We start from the raw sequence: 25,103 nt of genomic DNA on the forward strand, positions 1-25,103 counted from the left end.
GTTTAACTCTCAAAAGTAGAGTTTTGTTTCTGTCAAACAATGTCAGATCCGACCCATCCATTATGACCTGACTCCCTTCCTCCGTCATTTGTCCAAGACTAATAATATTGTTTTTTTAGACTTGGAATGAAATATACCTCATTAAGGAGTCTTTGGTCGCCATTTTTGCTATCGAATAAAATCGACCCTTTTCCCAAAATAGCGACGGTCGAACCATCCCCAAATTTCACATGGCCCGTAACGTGCTCATCTAGTTCCCGAAACTTTGAGCGGTCTCCAGTCATGTGATTGCTAGCACCGTTGTCGAGATACCATACCTCAGACTCGACTCGACTTTCTCCTGATGCAAGAAGATTAACACAAATCTTCTCTCTTAGAGACACTTTTTTGTGTGCATATTCTTGTGAGGTTGCCATCATTAAAATAGACTCTTCTTCGTTGGCTTGAGTGAGGTTTGCCTCCTCACCTCGATTCTTGTTTGGACGCTCCGAAGCATAATGACCAAATTGTTCACAAGTAAAGCATTTGATTTTACTTTTATCCTTTCGAGAAGGATTATGGTCATTCCGATTTGTATTGTACTCGCGACCACCTCCTTGGCCACGTCCACGACCTCGGCCTCGTCCCCGGCCTCGGTTACCATGTCCTCCTCGTCCTCTTGAAGTGTTTGACGAGTTTCTCTCGCCAGTTTGCTTCGAACGAGATGCCCACTCGGCATGTGTAAGCAATAGAGAAGGTCCTTCTTCTTTTTCTCCATAGCTTCGAAGTCTCTCTTCATGGGTCTTAAGACGACCCACAACTTCTTCCACCGTCATATTCTTCAAATCTCCGAATTGCTCGATCGATGTTACGATTTGTATAAATCGTATCGGTACGGCTCGCAAAAGCTTCTTCACAACCGTAATTTCTTCAATCTTTTCACCTAGAGATCGAATACCGGTTACGATAGTATTCAATCTCATGGAAAAATCATCTACCGATTCACTGTCTTTCATCCGGATCACCTCGAAGTCACTTCTCAAGGTTTGAGCTTTAGCCTCCTTGACCCGATCGGCTCCCATGTGCATCATCTTGAGCGTTTCCCATGCTTCTTTAGCTGTGTCCTTCTCAGCTAACATCAGAAGTACGTCCTCTGGAATTGCTTGATAAATAGCCGCAAGAGCCATCCGATCTTTACGTTCGTCCGTTTCTGCATTTTTAATTACATCCCATACTCCTTGTGCTTGTAAATTCACTCGCATTTTTATGGCCCACACCGCGTAGTTCATCTTCGTGAGCATTGGATAGTGTAACGTAACACTACCGTCTTTCCCAGTCCTTTGAAAACTTTCAACTCCGGCTTGAGAAGATGACGAGGTTGGTGTAGTCATTCTTGGCATATACTTGGGCATACACGAGTAAGAATATTTTTTTTTTGAAGTACGGGGACCAATATGAACTTTTCAGAAGTTCAGGGGGCAAATAGAACTTTTATAGAAGTAAAACAGGGGCTAAATTGAAATTTTTCTGAAAAACGGGACCAAAATTGCAATTTTTCTGAAAAACAGGTGCTAAATTGCACTTTCCGGAAGAACAGGGGCTAAACTGCAATTTCCAGAACTTTGGTCAGCTGCTGACGTCACTGCTGATGTCACTGCTACAGTGCTTGCTACAGTGTCGTCTTCTCCGGCGAACCCTGGTTTTTCCGGCGACTGTTCGGGCAGATTTGACCAACTTTGACCGGTGATTTGGAGGCCTTCCAGTGGTCAAAAAATTTAAAAAAATATATTTTCGGAATCCTCAGAACGAGACCTTTCCAACGGTGTACTCCGAAATTGTTTTTGAGACAAAAAAATTTTAACCAAAAAACAGAGAATGCTTCCCCCGGAGCTTAACCAAGCTCTGATACCACTTGTTGGGGTTGAAACACACTTTTATTCAGAACTAGAACAAAAGAGAAGAGCTTACACGCTCAATATTACAAGAAAAAGAAACAACCCTCTAATACTCACTCTAAGTATTACACACTACACTCTCTGTTTGTGGTGTCTTACAACTGAGGTTAGAGCCTCTATTTATACTTAAACAAGCCTACAATTACTACTGCTACCATTTATTGTGTTCATTATGTGAACATACGAAGTTGCCATTTGAGTTCTTATTGTCAACAAAGGAGGCATTCATTTGTCAACAAAAGAGGGTGGTACAGCTACTCATGGCAGGTTCACACCCAAGTAGGTTTACACTCACATATCGATCGTATGTGGAAAGTTTGGAAGGATTTGGGCATCAAAGGACACTTTGAACCTACAGACTCCGACTGGCTTAACGCATCATACTTGTTTTACGATGAAAACCAAGAGCTTGTACGTGTCTACAACAAAGACTGTGTTCGTCTGGAAAAGCTAAAATACGATTACCAATATTCCCCACTCCTCTGGGAAAATGCCCGATCCATTCCACCACTCGTTCCATTTAACATGAAGTCTGTTGAAACGGTTAAACAAGTGCCCGACGTGAAGTTCCCATTGAAGCTAGACACGATAACGAAGGTAGTGGTGAAGAGGCCAGCCAATAACCGAAGTGAGAAAGACAAGAAGAAAGCAAACGAGCTGTTGTTGATTGAAGGAATCAAGTTTAATAGCGACACGTTCGTCAAGTTTGATGTGCTTGTGAATGTCCAAGACGATGTCAGCGCAATATCTCCAGAAGATAGTGAGTTTGCAGGTAGTTTCGCGCAGTTGCCCCATAACCATAGGGACGACATGTTAATGACTAGTGGGGCAAGGTTTGGGTTGACGGAGCTTTTGGAGGACATTCAGGCCGAGGATGATGAGTTTATTTTGGTGACTTTGGTGCCAAAGGTATGGTTTGACGATGTGACCATCGACGAAATCAAAGTGGAGTTAGTTCCTATTATTTAAACAACTATGTAAACGTTTAAATTTTAAGTAATCGTATGCCATGCATTGCATTGCATGGCCGCGACTTCTATATTTTTATAATAATAAGTGCATATGTTGTATCTTTTTTCTCTGAACTAATCGAGTGAACTTAATTAATATCTTTTGCTTCTTCCAATGAAACAAATTTTTAGCTTAAACGAATTACGGACCAACGCATTCCCTCACAGAAAATGGATGTTTGGCAACATATCAATGGCAAGATATTATTTAAAAAGATAAGATCAACAGTTCCAAATTCGGTCCATCAGCCATTGGTAAAATTAAGAAGTTAGCAACGTTTGTCATGAGGAATTAAATACCCTCAAAGGCGGCCAAAGACGAATCAAAGAAAAATGGTCCTTATCGTTATTATAAGTTTTGATTTTTAAATAAAATTATATAATAAATTAATTAGGCCCTGTGCAGCTGCTCACTTTACCCCGTCAACGCCCATACGGAATATATTTTTCCCCAACATGTCTTTAAGTAGCTACTATGTTAACCATAATTGTTTGCTGATACACAACAAGAATTGTCCAATGTGATAGACACTTATGCCGACGACACAAGTCGTAGCTACAAATGCAGCTACGCTGACAACAGTGTCCGTACAAGGTTTACCAACATTTGTTTGACCAGAAAATCTATGCCGACGACATGGCGTCGCCATAGCTTCGGTGGGAACGAAAAGTATTTACGCGGTTTTCTCAAAACCTATGCCGACGACAAGTCGTCGGTATAGGTTGCAAAAATTATAATTTATATTTATTTATATTATGTGGTGTAGAAAAAAGAAATGTTTTTTGAAAAGCTATGCCGACGACAACAAGTCGTCGGCATAAAATGTGGCAATCCGTGTGAAATGTATCCTGGTGACATGTCCGCACAAATAATTATTTTTTTATTTGCAATAAATAGAATACGATGTCGATTTCATTAACCCTATACCAACGACAACATAGGGTGCGGATGTCTTCGGTACCCTAAACCCTTGTCATTCACGGTCGTACATGAAGGATCATCCCAAAACTCTCTCGACTGGCGATGGTTTTCCAACGCTCATTCATCACTTTTCACCGGTATAAAACTTCATCCATTATACTTTTTGTGATTTCACACATTTTGGGTTCCTTTTTTAGTTCTTTGTGGTTCAATTTCTAGAAGACATCTTGAAAGTTTTTGAAAAAAAGATGGTGAACGATTAAGAAATTGAGTGAGGTTTGGTAAAAAAAATGTAGGTATTATATATAGGTAAAATAAAAAATTGAAAAAAATAATTTTGAAATATTTAATCGTTCAAATGGTCATGAAATGAGGACCAATCAAAATTTGTGGCCATATAGTATCGTTGTGCGGCTAGATCACACCCAAAACCACATTTGGGGGGAGGGGAGTTTGTTCCCCTGCCAAGGTGGCAAGGATGCGGCCAAACCGCACCCTACTCCCTTGAGTCTTATACCCCTTACCAAAAGAAAGGAAACAAAACTAGAGGATCCCTCGATTGTCGCTCATATCTAGAGATGGCAACGGGGGCGGGGAATACATGGACCCCAATCCCCATCCCTATTCCCACCGGGAAATATAGATGAATCCCCATCCCTATCCTTAATGGGGACCGGGGATCCCAACGGGGAATCGATGATTTCTTTTTCTCTTTTAATATGAAAATATTTTCGTAAGGAAAAAAATCTAAATTTCATTTTTACCTACACAAGTCTAAATATTTTTAAAAACATAAAATTATTCATAGATTGCATAAAAACTATAAACAAATTTTCTAAAAAATTTAAATACATAAATGAAAAATCAAATAGAAAATATATATATATATATATATATATATATATATATATATATATATATATATATATATATATATATATCACAGTGATATTTGAGGTAAAATAGATAAACCAAGAAGAAAAAAATTATACATGGTGTTAATTTAGATAAAAGAAGAATGAAAAGTACAATTTCAACCAAGTAATAACTAATAAGTTTGATTACTTGGATAAACTTTAAGATATTATAAAGTATACTATAAATATATGTTTTGTATTATTTGTATATATTAATATACATATATTGGTGTCGGGTCCAGGTCAGGGTCTAGTGTATCTCGATCCCCATCCTCACTTTTTTATTTAGGGATTCCCCATCCCTGTCCACATCCCCGGTCAACTTGGCGATTCCCCGGTCAAAACGGGTGTGGGTTTCGGGTTCCCCGTTGGGTATGGGGATTTTTGTCATCTCTACTCATACTATCCTCTATAATTCAAATTCAAAAAGAGATCAAGTTACCCACATTGTTAAAAGGGAAGTAGAACGCAATTCTTGTTACCAATTACCATGAGGAATGAGTGAAGCTACTATATCTATAACACCTGGTTTTGAAAGTGCTTCTTTACTCGGGGGTGCGGCCCAATCATCAGTTGTCATAAGGTTTAGGGCCTTATTAAAGGAAGGATTTGGCCCAGTTCGGATGTGGGTGTCATGGTATAAGTGGTACAAGTATTCGATTGTGCCTTCGGAAGCCAAGGGTATAATCATAATTTGATATCTCGGTCTTTTGTGGGTTTTGGGTTTTGTTCAGGAGGTTTTAAAGCTTGGGTGTGTTGTTAGGAACGTAGGGCTTCTCGCCACCTATTCGTGGATATAAGGATCGTCGAAATTTGAGTTGTACCGAGAAAGTTATGGTTTTCGAAAGAATTAGGGTTTGGAGAAAACCCTAGTAGGCAGGGCGTACTTATACGAGACAGGTTACGCAGGGTGTAGCATCGATACGCGCAGCGTAGGCGCGAGGGTTAGGCCGGGGTGCGAGACCTCGTACACTGGGCGTACGAGGTGGTACGCAGGGCATACAGTCAGATCTTGAAAACCCTAATTTTAGGGAAGAGCACTATATAAAGAACATTATGTCCTTAAATATCAGCCTCCTTCTCACCCTTAGACAGCTCCTATGAAACCCTAATCCCTTGTTTGTGTATTTTGAGGTTAGAAGACCATTTTGGAGTGCATCTTGGTGTTTTGAAGGAAGGTGGCCATTGTTGAAGCATCATCATAGGAGCAAAGGCTTATAGATCTAGAACCTTATCAACATTTGGCATTCATATAAGGTATAAAGCATGGAACTTGGTGGTTTTTCTCTTAGATCTCTTTTAGGTTGGGTTTATGGAGTCTTTTGGTCCCATAGATGAAATCCCTTGTGACCATGTTGTGTTTGGAACTTAGATTTGCCACTCTCAGTGCTATTTGGATTCTAGAATCATAAAGTTGCCATTTTTGGGTTTGAAATCCCCCCATGCATGAGTTAAGGTCACTTTCATGGAAGTAGAATGCCATTTTTGGAGTTTGGGCTTATGTAGGGCATGCAAAGTCACCAAGTCAGTGACTTTATGGGTTTAGACGTTAAGTAGAACTCAAATCTGTGATTTAGTCCCTTGGTTTGAAGCATTAAGTGCTTAATAGCAAAATGAACTTAACAGAGGAGTACGTTGGGTGTACAAGCTGGTACGCGCAACGTGCAAGTCACGAACCCAGTACGCGCTGCAGAATTTTGGGCTATTCATTGGACTTCACAACTTTGGGTCTTTATCGGCCATCAGAATTAAGATATTTTGGGCTAAGAATATGTTTGGGCTTTAGGGTAACGCCCATTAGACGGGTTGGGCCCAATTTAGAAAATTAGGCCATTAGTGGGCCACTAGTGGGCTTGGGTATGCTAACTAGTAATTGGGCCTTTGTGTGTGGATTTGGGCCTTAGTTATGAATCTTGTTGGGCCAGGGGTAAAATGGTCATTTTACCCCCAAGTATAGATTGTGGATCATTGTTTGGGACCCTATTGCTAATTAGTTGATATTTTGTATTAATAGCTCGAGGAATTCACTAACAACAGCTAAGGATTTCGTGCAGTAAGCTTCAGCATTCGAGGTGAGTTTCCTCCTATTTGAACGGGTCGAAGGCACCAATGCCGGCCCGTATTTAGGACTGTATGTATTCCGGACTAAGGTCCGATGCCGGGCGGTGCCCGATGTTTGTTTATATGTTTTCCGTATTATAATCTGATGTCTGCCCGAGGAATGTCTGTATGCTTTCCGAATTACGGTCCGATGTCGGGCAGGTCCCGAGGAATGTTTATATGTATATTTCCAGACTATGGTTCGATGTTGGGTAGTACGCGATGATTATGTGCATGTTTATTTATACTTGTTGTCTGTGTGATACTTGTATGTGCTTAGTTAGGGAAGTGTGTAACATCCCGACTCCCAAGTATAATATTAAACTAATTTACATTCATAATGTCAGAGCAACTCAACGAGTTGGATGATAAGGAGCATGTAGGGGTGGGTAATCGAGTGTGTGTGTGTGTATTGAGCTAGTATCTGATGATTTTGTTTTTGCGTTTCAGAGACACTATGGTGATTACCCGCAACAACCCCGGGGGCTATAGTACCAGTGACGAGGAGATCCGCAGGATCATTCATGAGGAGGTGGTCGTAGCTATCAGAGAGGCCATACCAGAGATGTTCAGGTCTATTAAGACCACGTTGATTGAGACATTGGATGAGCGATACGCTGCTGTTACGGAGCCTGCTGCTGCTGCAGCCATCGCGGCCATAACTGCAACTAGGCCACAGGGAGGTGACTCGTTGTTGTTCCTTGAGTTCAGCAACACGAAGCCACCATAGTTTGATGGGACGCAGGATCCGATCGCTTCCATGAGATGGATCTCCTACATTGAGGGGTGTTTCTATATGTGTTCATGTCCAGAGCATCTGAGAGTGCGGTTCGCACTGAACCAGCTTTGCTTGGGAGCGAAGGACTGGTGGAAGTTTGTGACAACTGATTTTACCCCTACAGATCATGCTACAGTAACTTGGGAGAGGTTCACTAAGTTATTTCGAGATGAGTATGTTCCCCAGGTGCAGAGGGAACGTTTGGCACAGGAGTTTCTGTCTCTCAAGCAGAAGACATAATCAGTGATAGAGATTACGAGGATGTTTCATGAGAGGGCGTTGTTCTGCCCTGAGCACGTGTCCACTGAGCAGGCATGTGTGAGTCGGTATTTGAGCATATTGAGGAGAGATATTCGGGAGTCCATAGTGAATTCGTCTTATCGGACATTGGCTGAGTTGCAGACCAATTACAGGAGGAGAGAGATTGAGCTGGAGATTCAGACCAGGGAGGAGGGAGAGCAGCAGAGGAGAGATAGGAGACTGGTACAGTCGCAGCAGGTGACAAAGCTGGCTAAGCCCGCTGATTCGAGAGTTGGAGGCTAGAAGGGTCGCATTTGTAGCAAGTGCGGCAAGAGCCACGAGGGGTCTTGCCGAGCGGGGATTTGCTACAAATGTCACAAGGAATGGTATATGGCGAGGGACTGCCCCAAGGGATTTTCAGTTTGCTTTCACTGCAACCAGACGGGCCATCGGAAGGTCGAGTTTCCCCAACTCACTCAAGGATCAACCCAGGTTGTTGCTCCTGCTGCTTTACGTGTTACCGATGGCCGGCTGGGGAAGGCCGAGCCTCCGAGGGCTCGTGGGAGAGCATTTCAGTTCACCGTGGAGGAGGTCCGCGCAGCACCTGATGTCGTTCCTGGTACATATTTCCTTATGTATATTATTTTGAGATTTGTTTATGCTTATATTGTGTTGTATATAGGTACTTTTCTTGTGAGTTTTATGCTTGCTTTGGTGTTATTTGACTCGGGTGCGAGTCGATCATTTGTGTCCTTATCCTTTAGTCGTCACATTAATGTTAGACGCGAGGCGTTAAGTTGACCACTGAGGGTTTCTATAGCAGACGAGCATCCGGTTTTTTCCACTGATGTATTCTAGGGATGTGTATTAGAGATTTTCGGTGTTGAGTTCTCGATAGATCTGGTGCCGATAGCGATGGGTGATGTATGTGTCTTAGTGGGCATGGATTGGTTGAGCCGGTTGGGAGTGCTTACTATGTATGGCGAGGGGACCATATCTGTATCAGCTTTCTGTTCTGCCGCCAGGGCAAGAAAGAGTTTACAGTAAGGATGGATGTGCTTTCTAGCATATGTGATGGATACGAGAGTTGCCACTGAGAGACCGAGTTCTGTAACACCCGTTTATTTATTAAATAAATAAATAAATTAATGAACAAATAGTAGCCCAAAATAAATAATTGAAAGTTTAGGATGTTAAAAATATATAATCTCTAGATTATTATAAAGATTTTAGAGGTCAAGGGGCTAATGAGTGAATTCTGGAGTTTATTTGTAAAGAATTTTAGAGGATGGGGTTGGAAGGGTAAAATAGGGACTTAGATTGAAAGGAATAAGAGAAGGAGGGGCTGGAGATGTAATTATGGGAGAGTTGCAATAAGGACCGGGTATATATGCATTACGATGAATCATTTGTGACCTAACCCTAACATGAAGGCAGCCGCCATCATCGGAAGACCTCCAGCAGCCACCTTCACCTCGTGCCCTCCTCCAGCCGCCACCCACTTCCCTCTCGTTTTCTACCGATGATGTGCCAAACAACCGTCGCCTGCGGTGTCTTTATCGCACCACCACCGTCTTACCCTCCTATCGGACGTCGTGGATCGTCGGGAGAGCCACCGAGACCCATAGCAGTAGCCGTTCTGTCATCCTCATCCTCCTGTCTCTTCTTATTCTGCCTTCTGACGTCGTTCGTTGCTATCGTTGTTACACCGCTGCCGACGATGGCGGATTCTCATCGTCACCTGCCGCCTGCAGTTGCCAACGAAGCGCCGCCATTCCCGTGGCTCTTGGCTGTTGGTGTTATCGTGAACGAAGATTGAAAAAAAGGGCTATCTTCAGTTGTTGCTGCTGTTACCATTAGCGAAGTCTCAACCCTTCCTCCCCATTTCTCCGGTGTAGCGCCATAGTCACGACTGCCGCCGCCCGTAGGGCTTGTTCTTGTTGCTCCGGCCAACAGCCACCGCCGTGAGGAAGGTTGCAGTGGACTTTTCAGTTTGTGGGTCGCATGTATGTGTGTAATCTGATTTTGTTGTTCGTTTTGTTGGTGTTTTGCGTGGCTAGAAAACCTAGAAGGCCACCACCACCACCGTGAGGTGGTGGCTGCCACCATCTACCACCACCGGCCATCATAAAGGTGGTTGTGTGTGTTTATTTTGTTTAGTGTGTGTTTATTTTGAGACTTAGCATTGTAAAGTGTAAATTACAAATTGGAATAATGAAAGGAAAAAAATCAAACCACCACCGTAAGGTGGTGGCTACCGCCTCCTGCCGCGACCGGCCGCCGTGTCGGGTGGCGGTGTGCTTAGTTGTGTTGGGATTGCTAGTTTGGGATGTTTGGTCAAGGGACTAAAACCCTAATGGGCTTAGAAGCCTAATCATGTGACTAATGGGCTTAGTGAAACCCTAAAGCGCCTAGTAGAATCATAATAGGCCCAATGAACCCTAATTGGTCAATGGACCTAGCTAATGGGCTAATGTGGGATGGAAAAACCCTAATGCCAATAGAACCCTAATTTAGGGAATTAATCGGGACACTCGGGAATTATGTAATAACTTGAGATATTAATTAATAATCATTGCAAATTAACCTAAGGCCATGTGGGACTTAATGGATTAAGTCCTTAATGGGTTAAGTAGGAAACTTAACCCTAATCATCATTTTATATGAAACCCTAATTTCACTTGGGTTTATTATTGGGCCTTTCAATTGGGCCTTGATTGGATTATTAATGGGCCATCCAAGAATAATCATAAGGACTAGAATAATTTACTGGGCCTAGGGTAAGGCCCATGTAAGGGGTTTGGGCCCAATTTGGAAAATTGGGCCATAGATGGGCCACAGTTTGGGCCTTAATGATTATATGATGTTGGACCTTAGAATAAGACCATATATGGGCTTGGGCCCAATTTGGAAAATTGGGCCATATGTTGGGCTTTGATTTCCTAGTTGACTCTGGGCCTATGGATTGAGCCCTGGGCTTGCATAAAGCCAAGTTTGGGGTAATGTAGTAATTATCCAAAGTATGTACTCATGGTTATGTAGTGGAACCCAATTATTAATTGGGTGTTATTTTGGTGTTAACAGTTTGGGAATCTGTCATCCAGCAGCTGGTGTTGAGTCTGCGGGACTTCAACAGTGTGGGATTGTGTCTACGGGACTTCACCAGTGTGAGGTGAGTTTCCTTCCAGTAGGAACGGGTCTGCGGCCACAATGCCGACCCGTCTAGTTAGCAGTAGTCCCGGACTTCGATCCGATGCAGTAGTTCAGTGTGCTTGATGTCTTTGTGATCCAAGCATGTCTTTGTGTTATGTGTTCCAGACTTTGGTCCGATGCAGTATGCAGTATATGTGTTCGTGCTAGTAGTTATGATTATGTTATGCTATGTTCAGTCAGTTTCCGGACTTCGGTCCGATGCAGTTTCCGGACTTCGGTTCGATGCAGAGGGCAAGGCCCTGGTTAGTTCCGGACTTCGGTCTGATGCAGGTTCCGGACTTCGGTCCAATGCAGAGGGAAAGGCCCTGGTTAGTTCCGGACTTCGGTCTAATGCAGTTTCCGGACTTCGGTCCGATGCAGAGGGCAAGGCCTTAGTTAGTTCCGGACTTCGGTCCGATGCAGTTTCCGGACTTCGGTCTGATGCAGTGGGCAAGGTCCAATATGTGTTTATATGTTGTTGTATGGTATGTGGTAGTTTGGGGGAGCTCACTAAGCTTTGTGCTTACAGTTTCAATTTTGGTTTCAGGTAGTCAGTTTTCAAAAGAGGAGCTCAGGAAGATTGCGGTGCACACACCATTTGTTCAGCCTGGGATGTTTATACTCTGATACACTTGACAGTTGTTATAATATTTTGAGATACATTGCTTATGATTTTTATATGAGGTTTATCGACTATGGTTTTTATTATTAAATTAAACGAAATTTGCAGACTGTGTTTTTGGGACGTTACAAGTTGGTATGAGAGCCTTGGTTTGAGGGATTCAGGCATACTTTCGGGTACGACTGGACTCAAACTAAGGAAATGGTAAAAGGTTTTCAGAAAGAAAAATGTTTTCAAATGAGTTTTTGAAAAAGAAACTTAAAAAGAAAAGAGTTTTGAGAAAGAGAAAAAGGGTGTGGTGCATGCGATTAGCCGAGCTCAAGTAAGTACTCCTAAATTACCCATACAAGTTTATGTTATGATTATCAGTTTCAGTTTCAGTAGAACAACATGCTAGAATAGGACTAAGGATCTAGGAGGATGCCTTATGTGCCTGCTATATGTGTTTCATCTTTATGAGAATTGCATGCTAGTATTGAGGAGACAGTAGTAGGATAGCCTGTTTAGGTTATGCCTGATAGTATGAGCTTAACATTGTATGCTAGTACAGTTTCTCGTTATGAGAATAGATTTGCTTGAGTAGTTTCCTGTGTCCGAATGCTGCTTGCTTTGTGCTTTATAGGGCTCTGAGTGATGGGAGTTAGCCATCAGGTGAATACGTCACGTCACATGTGATCAGGGTTGAATAATCTCAGAGTGCTGGATTTGGCCTTATTGCGCAGCTGTTGTTTGAGTCTAACCGTTGTAGGGACAAGTCTTTTACTCGAAGGATTATCTGAGCCTCGTCACATGTGATGGTATTCAGGTGATGGCTAATTGGCATTACAAGGAGGCCTTCAGCAGCTGAGGATTGGTTTGGGTGGAGTCAGAGATTTTCCCTAGGGCAAGCCTAGGATGAGAGTAGCAGAGAGCAGTAGCAGTAAAAGGGACTTGGTGGAGTCAAGGCAGTTCTTGAGGAAAGTACGGATAGATGTGGAAGGTAGTATGGGCCCGTACTACTGAAAGCAGAGGATCCGTACTCGAACCAAGGAAGGTTGAGATAAGACCAGGGAGCTTGTAGTGTGTGAGATCCCTCGAGTTTTGATGAGTATTGTGATGTTAATGATGGTATATTACCGAGTATAGTGACGCTACGTGGTAGACCAGATGGTAGTTATGGTGTCGACGAGGGATCAGGCTCGGACTCTGTAGCCGGGCAGCTCGATGATCAGATGAGGGAGTTCATTCCATCTGAGGTTACGTGCAGTATCATTGACCAGACTCCTATGATCCTCAGTATGATCAAGGAGGGCATTATAGAGATTTGTGTTGAGAGGTCGAGTGCAATCTGTATTGAGATAGCAGTCATGATGGGGACCCGTACGTTGATGTTTCGGGAATTCAGAGTTGTGAGGCTTCAGATTGTCATGGGGATTAGGGACCCCATTGTTAGCAGCAGATGGTTGACAGATGTCACCAACACTTTTAGTACCAGCTGTTGTCTCGAAAGGAGACAAGATCTGACTTACTTCCTGTCTCTTGAGGGATAGAGCACGAGATTGATAGGAAGAGGTTGGTAGTGAGTTGAGTGATGATGCGATTGATGCTATGTCATGGGATGACTTTTAGACTAGATTCTGGGCAGAGTGTGCCCAGGAGATTGAGGCGCAACAGTTGGCGCAACAGTTGTTAGATCTCCACCAGACGACAGAGACCGTGGCAGAGATCACTGCTAAGTCTCGAGAAAGAGCTTATATGGTACCGCAGTATGCAGCAGATGAGGAAAAGAAGAAGGTAAGTTACCAGCACACACTGTAGAATGATAGCAGGGAGATCGTGAGTATCTCGGGGTGCAAGACCCTGAATGATATGACTTCTAGAGCTTGAGAACGAGATTTGGACTTGGAGCACATTGGTAAGAGGGAATCAGATCAGTTGCTTATATTGAGGGGTCTCGGAAGGGGACCCTAGATTTCGGATCAGCTTTTGAGGGACCAGTAGGGTTAGATTCAGTACAGCACGTGCGGGAAACTGCACAAGGGAGCCTTTCGTTCCAAGGGTTTGAGTAAGTGTGACTCTAGGTTATCCTCTATCTGTGTTTCAAATATATTTTCAAGAGATGTCATATGCCAATTGCATGCCGAGAAGCATTAGCGAATAGTGATAGAGCAATTCCTCAGATTATGGGTTCGGGAAAGTACAGCGTCATCTTGGTTTATTCCAAGACTGAGGAGCATCACGAGAAGCACCTGAGGGAGGTGCTGGAGACTTTGACGAGGGAGAGAATTTTCGCAAGGTTCTTCAATTGTGAGTTCTGGTTGCGCGGGGTGCAATTTCTTGGGCACCTTGTCAATCAGAAGGATATTTTAGTCGATCCGGCCAAGATAGAGGTCGTGATGCAGTGGGAAATTCTGAGGTCTCCAATTGAGATTCGGAGCTTTCTAGGTCTAGCGGGTTATTACCGGAGATTTATTCGGGTTCTTAGAGGTGGTGTGACCTTTTAGACTGACTAGTGTTGAAACACTAGCAATGGAAAACGTGGTTTTCAGCAGATGGGGCATAGAATGATAAGAAGGATTGAGAATCCTTCCAGTATTATGTGTTGTGGAATGTTAGTTGAATCAAAGTGGGGGAGAATCATCCAAGGATTCAGAAGTAGGAGCAGTTTTGAAACTGGTATAAGTTTCACATCCTTGTTTGGAAGGAAAACAGCCCAAGCGGCTGTATGGTTTGAGGATAGTATTAGAGTGTTGTAAGTCTGCGGGAGTAGCCGTAGCATTCACTAGCAGCCAGATAGTGATAGAGTGTTGTAAGTCTGCGGGTGTAGCCGTAGCGTACGCTGGGTTGATAGATAGCGTGAGTGCGTTGTTAGGACGAGGAAAGAACAGTACTACCCACCAGTTCGGGTGTAGCAGTGAGGATATGGGAATCCACGGATTGGATTTCGGAATTACCCAGACGGATTAGACCTGGTTAAGCCAGTGGTAAGACTGTGGAAAGCGCCACTACAGTTTTGAGACCGAGGAAGCAATGAATTGCTAAAGGTTGCTTGTTATATAAGGCTACAATTAGTCATGTAGCAATCGCGTTTAGCTGTTGGTTAGTAACCTCAGGATTCGACGGGTGGAATCGATCAGTTAGATCAGAAGGCTGTTAGAGCCATAGTGACAAGATAATTAGTAGCAAATAGTTCCAGAGAAGGATTTTGTTTAGAAGTCGTGTGAGGCGACTAAGTAGGGAGTCCTTTGGCTCCGTAGTCGGGTTGGGTCCCGGTATTTCAGATGATTGGCGAATGAATTGAGACCAGGAAGGTCTTAATAGATGTTGGAAAGCAGCCATGTAGCAGCATGCTGTTTCAGGCAGTTCGGTATTTCAGGCAGTTCCGTGTTTCAGGTAGTTCAGTATTTCAGCCAGTTCCGTGTTTCAGGCAGTTCAGTATTTCAGGCAGTTTCGTGTTTCAGGCAGTTCAGTATTTCAGGCAGTTCAGTATTTCAAGCAGTTCCGTGTTTCAGGCAGTTCAGTGTTCAGGAAGTCAGTGTTTCAGGCAGTTCAGCGTTTCAGAAATTTCAATGCTTCAGACAGTCAATGTCTCAAGCAGTAACGGTATTTGGGGATTTCATGTATGGTTAGAGTCACAGATAGCTTGGGTTAAGCTAAGTCACTTACAACATAATTATATGAGTTTTGGCTGCGTATAAGTGAATTGCAGGGATAAGGGGGTCTGTGATTCTGTTCTTCTAGTGGGAGCCTTGAGTTATCAGAAGATGAGTAGGCAGCTGAGAGACAAGTTGATTGGATTCAGCAGTAATGATTCAGTATGGGCGATCTGTTAGAGGGTCAGATCATCCTGAAACTACAGATTTCTGAGTGAGTAACGTGATCGTAATGCAAGAAATTCGCTTATCTTAGGGTTCTAGAACCCTGCGAGGGATAGTTTTGGTTGCCCTGGGAAAGCTAGGGTGTGCCCAGGATTGTGGTCATGATACTTGAGTAGTTGGGCGCGTAAGGAATGGTAAGAAATGATTTCGAGGACAAAATCTAATTTAAGTAGGGGAGAGTTGTAACACCCGTTTCTTTATTAAATAAATAAATAAATTAATGAACAAATAGTAGCCCAAAATAAATAATTGAAAGTTTAGGGTGTTAAAAATATATAATCTCCGGATTATTAAAAAATTTTAGAGGTCAAGGGGATAATGAGTGAATTATGGAGTTTATTTGTAAAGAATTTTAGAGGATGGGGTTGAAAGGGTAAAATAGGGACTTAGATTGAAAGTAATAAGAGAAGGAGGGGCTGGAGATGTAATTATGGGAGAGTTGCAATAAGGACCAGGTATATATGCATTACGATGAATCATTTGTGACCTAACCCTAACATGAAGGCAGCCGCCATCATCGGGAGACCTCCATCAGCCACCTTCACCTCGTGCCCTCCTCCAGCCACCACCCATTCCCTTTCGTTTTCGACCGATGATGTGCCAAACAACCGCCGTCTGCAGTGTCATTATCGCACCACCACCGTGTTACCCTCCTATCGGACGTCGTGGATTATCGGGAGAGCCACCGAGACCCATAGCAGTAGTCGTTCCGTCATCCTCCTCCTCATGTCTCTTCTAATTCTGCCTTCTGACGCCGTTCGTTGCTATCGTTGTTACACCGCTGCCGACGATGGCGGATTCTCATTGTCACCTGCCGCCTGCAGTTGCCAACGAAGCGCCACCATTCCCGTGGCTCTTGGCTGTTGGTGTTGTCGTGAACGAAGATCGAAAAAAAGGGGCTATCTTCAGTTGTTGCTTATGTTGCCATTAGCGAAGTCTCAACCCTTCCTCCCCATTTCTCCGGTGTAGCGCCATAGTCACGACTGTTGCCGCCCGTAGGGCTTGTTCTTGTTGCTCCGGCCAACAGCCACCGCCGTGAGGAAGGTTGCAGTGGACTTTTCAGTTTGTGGGTCGCATGTATGTGTGTAATCTGATTTTGTTGTTCGTTTTGTTGGTGTTTTGCGTGGCTAGAAAACCTAGAAGGCCACCACCACCACCGTGAGGTAGTGGCTGCCACCATCTACCACCACCGGCCACCATAAAGGTGGTTGTGTGTGTTTATTTTGTTTAGTGTGTGTTTATTTTGAGACTTAGCATTGTAAAGTGTAAATTACAAATTGGAATAATGAAAGGAAAAAAATCAAACCACCACCGTAAGGTGGTGGCTAACTCCTCCTGCCGCCACCGGCCGCCGTGTCGGGTGGCGGTGTGCTTAGTTGTGTTGGGATTGCTAGTTTGGGATGTTTGGTCAAGGGACTAAAACCCTAATGGGCCTAAAAGCCCAAGCATGTGACTAATGGGCTTAGTGAAACCCTAAAGGGCCTAGTAGAATCATAATGGGCCCAATGAACCCTAATTGGTCAATGGACCTAGCTAATGGGCCTAATGGGTTAATGTGGGATGGAAAAACCCTAATGCCAATAGAACCCTAATTTGGGGAATTAATCGGGACACTCGGGAATTATGTAATAACTTGAGATATTAATTAATAATCATTGCAAATTAACCTAAGGCCATGTGGGACTTAATGGATTAAGTCCTTAATGGGTTAAGTAGGAAACTTAACCCTAATCATCATTTTATGTGAAACCCTAATTTCACTTGGGTTTATTATTGCGCCTTTCAATTGGGCCTTGATTGGATTATTAATGGGCCATCCAAGAATAATCATAAGGACTAGAATAATTTAATGGGCCTAGGGTAAGGCCCATGTAAGGGGTTTGGGCCCAATTTGGAAAATTGGGCCATAGATGGGCCACAATTTGGGCCTTAATGATTATATGATGTTGGACCTTAGAATAAGACCATATATGGGCTTGGGCCCAATTTGGAAAATTGGGCCATATGTTGGGCTTTGATTTCCTAGTTGACTCTGGGCCTATGGATTGGGCCCTGGGCTTGCATAAAGCCATGTTTGGGGTAATGTAGTAATTATCCAAAGTATGTACTCATGGTTATGTAGTAGTTCAGTGTGCTTGATGTCTTTGTGATCCAAGCATGTCTTTGTGTTATGTGTTCCGGACTTTGGTCCGTTGCAGTATGAAGTATATGTGTTCATGCTAGTAGTTATGATTATGCTATGCTATGTTCAGTCAGTTTCCGGACTTCGGTCCGATGCAGTTTCCGGAATTTGGTCGGATGCAGAGGGCAAGGCCCTGGTTAGTTCTGGACTTCGGTCCGATGCAGTAGTTCAGTGTGCTTGATGTCTTTGTGATCCAAGCATGTCTTTGTGTTATGTGTTCCGGACTTTGGTCCGTTGCAGTATGAAGTATATGTGTTCATGCTAGTAGTTATGATTATGCTATGCTATGTTCAGTCAGTTTCCGGACTTCGGTCCGATGCAGTTTCCGGACTTTGGTCGGATGCAGAGGGAAAGGCCCTGGTTAGTTCCGGACTTCGGTCCGATGCAGTTTCTGGACTTCGGTCCGATGCAGAGGGCAAGGCCCTGGTTAGTTCCGGACTTTGGTCTGATGCAGTTTCCGGACTTCGGTCCGATGCAGAGGGCAAGGCCCTAGTTAGTTCCGGACTTCGGTCCGATGCAGTTTCCGGACTTCGGTCTGATGCAGTGGGCAAGGCCTAATATGTGTTTATATGTTGTTGTATGGTATGTGGTAGTTTGGGGGAGCTCACTAAGCTTTGTGCTTACAGTTTCAATTTTGGTTTCAGGTACTCAGTTTTCAAAAGAGGAGCTCGGGAAGATTGCAGTGCACACACCATTTGTTCAGCCTGGGATGTTTATACTCTGATATACTTGACAGTTGTTATAATATTTTGAGATACATTGCTTATGATTTTTATATGAGGTTTATCGACTATGGTTTTTATTATTAAATTAAACGAAATTTTCAGACTGTGTTTTTGGGACGTTACAAGTTCTATCTCCGATGTTTCGGTTGTGTGCGAGTTTCCAGATGTTTTCCTCGAGGAGTTACCGAGTGTGCCTCCCGAGAGGCAGGTGGGGTTCCAGATCGATTTGATTCTGGGTGTGGCGCCTATTGCCAACGCACCTTATCGCCTTGCGCCGCCCGAGATGCAGGAGTTATCCTCGCAGCTCCAGGAGCTGCTGGGAAAGGGTTTTATTAGACCAAGTAGCTCACTGTAGGGAGCACTGATCCTTTTTGTCAAGAAAAAGGATGGTTCACACCGGATGTGCATCGACTACCGGGAGTTGAACAAGCTGACGGTCAAGAACCGTTATCCACTACCGAGGATCGATGATTTATTTGATCAGTTGCAGGGGGCGTCTTGGTTTTCCAAGATTGATTTGAGATTTAGGTATCATCAAATGAAAGTTTGCAAGGAGGATATCCAGAAGACGGCCTTTAGGACTCATTATGGGCACTACGAGTTTGTGGTGATGCCTTTTGGACTCACCAATGCACCGACAGTGTTCATGGATCTCATGAACTAGGTGTGCAGGCCCATGTTGGACCGGTCGGTGATCGTGTTCATCGAAGACATTTTGGTATACTCGAGGTCCAGAGAGCAGCACGAGGAGCATCTTCGGGAGATTCTTGGAGTATTAAGGATGGAGAGGCTTTATGCCAAATTCTCCAAGTGTGATTTCTGGCTACGAGAGGTCCAGTTCTGAGGACACCTCGTTAACCAGAATGGGTTTTTGGTCGACCCGGCCAAGATTGAGGCAATTATGCGATGGGAGGTGCTGAGGTCCCCATCCAAGATCAGGAGTTTTCTTGGCCTGGCAGGCTACTACCAGAGATTTATCAGGGATTTCTCCAAGATTGATGTTCCTCTTACCAGATTGACAAGGAAGGGTGTTACTTTTGCTTGGGGGCCCGAGCAGCAGGCCTTATTCGAGACTCTTTGCCAGAGATTGTGCGAAGCTCCAGTTTTAGCCCTTCCCGATGGAGTGGAGGACTTCGTAGTTTACTATGATGCATCTATATCAGGGATAGGTACGGTGTTGATGCAGAGGGGACACGTGATAGCATATGCATCGAGGTAGTTGAGGCCTCACGATACGAGGTATCCCACCCACGATTTGGAGTTGGAGGCGGTGGTGTTCATCCTCAAGATTTGGCTCCACTACCTTTATGGTGTCTGGTGTACCATATACACTGACCATAAGAGCCTGAAGTACCTTATGGATCAGCCCAAACTGAATATCAGACAGAGGAGGTGGTTGGATGTAGTGAAAGACTATGACTGTGAGATTCTGTATCACCCTGGCAAGGCTAATGTGGTAGCCGATGCCCTGAGTCGCAGAGCAGTGAGTGCTCTGATCCGAAACGTGTGCATGAGGATGACGGTGATGCCTCCAGTCTTAGATACCATCCGAGAGGCTCAGGTGGTAGCCGTGAGACCAGAGAACCGTAAGAGAGAGTGGGTGATTGGGCAGATTTCTGAGTTTGAAACGGATAGTCGAGGGCTTATGACCTTCTGTGGGCAGATTTAGGTGCCATATACGGGTGGATCTCGACGTATTTTGATAGAGGAGGCCCATAGGTCAAGATTCTCGATCCATTTGGGAGCCACCAAGATGTATTTGGACTTAAAAAGGGATTATTGGTGGCCCTGCGTGAAGAGAGATGTGGCATGGGTAGTCGAGAGATGCTTGACCTGTCGACAGGTCAAGGCGGATCACCAACATCCACATGGCCCGTTGCAGCCTCTAGAGATTCCCCAGTAGAAGTGGGAACAGATTTCCATGGATTTTATCACCAAATCACTGAGGACAGCGCGAGGTATCGACGCGATAAGGGTGATTGTAGACCGGTTGACGAAGAGTGCTCACTTTCTGGCTATCAGTGAGAGCTCTTCTGTGGAGAAATTAGCTAAGATCTACGTTTGAGAGGTGGTAGCACGACATGGAGTGTCGACATCGATAGTGTCCGGTCGAGATGTGCGTTTTACTTCTAGGTTCTGGAAAAAATTTAATGAGGAGTTGGTGTAACGCTCGGTTCCTGGTAGGTATTTTAAATAAGAATTTTTGTTGGGACTCGATGAGTTGGAGGCCCCAACTCGTCGAATGGAGGCTAAATTTGGACGTGGGTGAAAGGATCTACTCGCCGAGTCGAAATCCCCGACTCGACGAGTAGACCTGTCTGGATGAAACCCTAAATTTGAGGGTTTGCACCCTATTTAAACACATTAAGTGGCCTCCACTCTAGCCTCCATCACCTTCATACCCAATTCTCGAAACCCTAATCAGTTGTGAGTGTTCTTGAGCTATTTTGGTGCCATTTTAGTGATTTGAAGCTTGGAGAAGGAAGGAAAGGCTTGGTGGTTCAAGAAGAAGGCAGTAGATCTAGAGTCTTGGTTGCATTTCCAGCTTGTTTGAGGTAAAAAGCTTCAACCTTGACTTCCCATTTATTAGATCTTCTTTAGGGCTTGAATCTTCTCATTTTTGGGGCATTTCTAAGTCACCTTTGGGTTTAGAGCGTAATGTAGAGTCTTGACTTCAGATCTTGAACCTTGGAAGGTTCTCATGGCATAAAGGTGCCAAATTTATTGCTATAAGATTCCCATGCACCATATAAACCTCTTTTTAGTACCATTTGAGCCAAATACCCCATGTATGAACGACAAGTTTGTAACTTTACGTGTAATATGGACCCTAGGAGGTCAGATCAAGGTTTTGAATGCATTAAGCCAGACTGAAGTCAACTGAATAGTTTTGGACATGGAGGGACTCGGCGAGTCACTCATGTGACTCGGCGAGTCGGGTTGCAGTTTCCTCCAAACCTCTTCTGATATTGGGCAATTTGTTAAGCTGGAAGAACACTTAGCCAATTCGGTTCATTGTAGGCCTAGAGATCATGGAACTCGGCAAGTTTAAGAATAGAACACGGCGAGTTCAAGGCTAAATCCCAACTGCATGAAGACAAACTCGACGAGTTCATAAGGAACTTGGCGAGTCCAGGACTAGACGTGTTTTCTTGCTTGAAGAAGGACTCGACGAGTTCAAGGATGAACTCGGCGAGTCAGTGGTAGAAAGTCCCGACCTTGTATGAAGGAGAACTCGACAAGTTCTTGAAAGACTCGGTGAGTTGGTGGGTCAACCCGACGAGGTGAGTCAACCAGATGTTGACTTTGACCAAGGTGTTGACCTTGACTTTGACTTTGACTAGAGTTGACCATGAAATGGTAATTAAGGAAGATTGTTATGTGTATGAATCGAGAGGAGTTGATTCTGGCAGCGAGGACAGTTCAGACACCTCACAACACTGAGGTGAGTTACCTTCCAGCAGAGGTGGGTTTAAGGCCACAATGCCGGCCCACTAGTAGGAGCTTGTAGTTAGATGATTGTCTGTGTGATAATTGTCTGGTATGCCACTATCTGTTATGTTCTATGTTCCAATATGTTATGATTCTATGTGGTAGAGGTAGGGGTGAAATAGTCCCCGATATTCGGTTGAAATAGACCGAAGGGGAGGCCAACACCCAGATATGGTAGGCAGTTATCCGGTTGAAATAGACCGAAGGGGAGGCCAACACCCAGATATGCTAGGCAATTATCCGGTTGAAATAGACTGAAGGGGAGGCCGGCACCCAGATATGTCTGGCTAGAAATTGTATGGTATGTGGTATGATGTGAGAACTTAGTAAGCTTTGTGCTTACAGTTTTCAGTTTTGTTTCAGGTACCTCTTCAGCGAAGGGGAAAGAGTCGGCACGGTAGCAGCGCATCGCACACACATGATTTCCACACTATGATGTTCTTGGGATTGTACTCTGACATTATTATTATTCCATGACATGTTTTATGACATTTGATCTGAGGGATTATGGGATGATATGATATCGATGAAGTTTTTCAGTAAACAATTTTATAAGCTACTTAATTAAAAATGAAAATCTTGGTCATGATTTTTGGGGTGTTACAGTTAGGTACCTGGTTGCACTTCAGTACCGCATATCACCCCCCAGACAAACGGGCAGAGTGAGCGGACGATTCAGACGCTCGAGGACATGCTACGTGCATGTGTTATGGACTTAGGTAAAAGTTGGGACACTTATTTTCCCTTGGATGAGTTTTCATACAACAACAGCCATCACTCCAGTATTGGTATGCCTCCCTTTGAGCTCTTATATGGGAGGAGGTGTCAGACTCCCATCTGTTAGGGAGAGGTAGGGCAGAGAGTGATGGGGGGCACTTAGATAGTGCTCAAGACGATAGAGCAGATCCAACAGGTCAGACAGAGGCTACTGACGGCCCAGAGTCGTCAGAAGAGTTACGCCGACCGGCGCCGTCCAGAGCTAGAGTTCCAGGTCGGAGATTTTGTCCTCCTGAAGGTATCCCCATGGAAAAGGGTGATCCGATTCAGGAAACGGGGCAAGCTGGGCCCTAGATACATTGGTCCTTTTAGGGTGATCACCCGAGTGGGAAAGGTAGCTTATCGGTTGGAGTTTCCTGCAGAGTTGATCCAGATTCATAACACCTTCCACGTGTCCCAGCTGAGGAATTGTGTAGCCGATGAGACGGTCGTGATCCCTTTAGATGACATTCAGGTTGATGAAAGCCTGAACTACATTGAGAGGCCAATAGCGATCTTGGATAGGAAGGTGAAGGTCTTGAGGAATAAAGAGGTGCCCTTGGTTCAGGTTCAATGGCAACATCAGAAGGGATCCGAGTGGACTTGGGAGCCGGAGTCCGAGATGCGGGAGCAGTACCCAGAGTTGTTTCCAGAGGATGACTTCTAGGGCGAAGTCTGATTCTATTGGGTGAGAATTGTAACATCCCGACTCCCATGTATAATATTAAACTAATTTACATTCATAATGTCAGAGCAACTTGACGAGTTGGATGCCCCAACTCGCCAAGTAGAGGAGTTAATGGCCGCATGATTTTTAAAGTCTACTCGACGAGTTGGAGGACCCCAACTCGTCGAGTAGGTGCTGAGTGAGAAAACCCTAATTTTCAGGGTTTGTGTCCTATTTAAAGGACCTTAAGCCTTCATTTCCACCTGCCTTATCACCCGATCACTCTGTGAGAAACCCTAATCGAGCTATAACCTTGTGTGAGAGAAAGAGAGGCTAATATTGTCTGTTTGAGTGCATTTTTGGAGGAAATTTGAGGACCAAAAGGCTTGAGACAAGAGGGAGCTTTTGGATCCGGTGTTCATTCCTAGCTTCGTTTGAAGGTAAAAAGTCACCACCTTGCTCATTATTTGGTTAGATCTCGTTTCTAGGGAGTTTAGGGCCTTTTTACATCCCTCTTTGAGTTCTTGAAGTGTTTTGAGCTTGCCATGGAGTTGAGACTTCAAATCTGGACCATGTGTAGTCCCTTGAGCCCAAAGATCCAAGCTTTATCAAGCTGGTGGCAAGTTTTTATGCATTAAACCCTATATAGAGCTTGTTTTGGCATTTCGAGCCCTAGATGCCATGCATGGACATAAAGCTTGCAGCTTTACGTGGTATATCAGCCTTGGGAGGCTAGATCTATAGTTCGGGACATTATTTCTGCCTAGAATCGTCTTAATGAGAATTGGTCTAGAGGGACTCGATGAGTACATGAGCCAACTCGACGAGAAAGCTAGGGTTTTACCCGATAGACTGGACGCGCTACAACTCGGCGACTTGATGACACAACTCGATGAGTTGAGTTGGATTTTCCCAATACTTCAGAGAAAGCGAAGGAACTCGACGAGTCGCATAGATGCACTCAACGAGTTTAGTCAACATGGACTGTTGACTTGAGCGTTGACTTTTAGGGTTTGGTCAACTGTGGACCTTGGAGACCATGGAGGGGTAAAATGGTCTTTTCACCCTTTTGAGATGTAGTGGAGGGGTTAGCTTAGCATCCCATAGTGTTTATTACAAATTACTTATTAAAGATAATTATATTATGTAGGCAGAGTCTAGACTGTTCGTAGGGTACTAGATCTACTTGCTTACTTCCGAGGTGAGTCTTCTCACTATACTTACCTGAGTGGTAATACTGTGTTACTGGAGGGTCTTATTTGAGTTATCAACCGGAGTGTCCTATGTGCTTATACTGAGCTATGTGATATTATGCATTTTGTCTTTGTGATATATGCTATATTATTCTGTGTTTTACTGAGTTGGGACCGCAGGGTCCAAACCGAGTTGTGAGACCGGAGGGTCTTCACTGAGATATAGGACTGGAGGGTCCAACCCGAGTTGTGAGACCGGAGGTTCCTTACTGAGACACATGACTAGAGGGTCCACATCGAGCCGTGAGACCGGAAGGTCCTCACCGAGACGCATGAGACCGGAGGGTCCATACCGAGTTATATCCATGAGAGACTTATTATTTGTGTTTGTGGTATTTTAGGGAACTCACTAAGCTTCGTTCTTACCGTGTTGTGTGATATGTGTTTCAGTTACTTCTGAGGATCGCAGGAAGGCGTAGGCTTGATTGCACACACCTGTTCGAGATTATGTTTGAG

General features: G+C 44.2%; 1 protein-coding gene across 1 annotated transcript; it reads left to right on the top strand.

The window, feature by feature from the left end:
• Positions 1 to 2,240: 2,240 nt before the first annotated feature.
• Positions 2,241 to 2,903, top strand: LOC145127342 (polyphenol oxidase, chloroplastic-like). The gene has a single exon (XM_079062557.1). The coding sequence runs from the start codon at positions 2,241 to 2,243 to the stop codon at positions 2,901 to 2,903; it is 663 nt and encodes a 220-aa protein (XP_078918683.1).
• The last annotated feature ends 22,200 nt before the right edge of the window (positions 2,904 to 25,103 follow it).

The sequence above is a fragment of the Lactuca virosa genome, chromosome 7, assembly GCF_052849685.1.
Source record: "Lactuca virosa cultivar CGN04683 chromosome 7, Lactuca_virosa_CGN04683_v6, whole genome shotgun sequence".
In the NCBI taxonomy this organism is placed as follows: domain Eukaryota; kingdom Viridiplantae; phylum Streptophyta; class Magnoliopsida; order Asterales; family Asteraceae; genus Lactuca; species Lactuca virosa.

What these genes read in the sequence shown, in the direction of transcription:
- LOC145127342 (XM_079062557.1), top strand. Translation starts at nt 2,241, where the DNA reads ATGTGGAAAGTTTGGAAGGATTTGGGCATCAAAGGACACTTTGAACCT.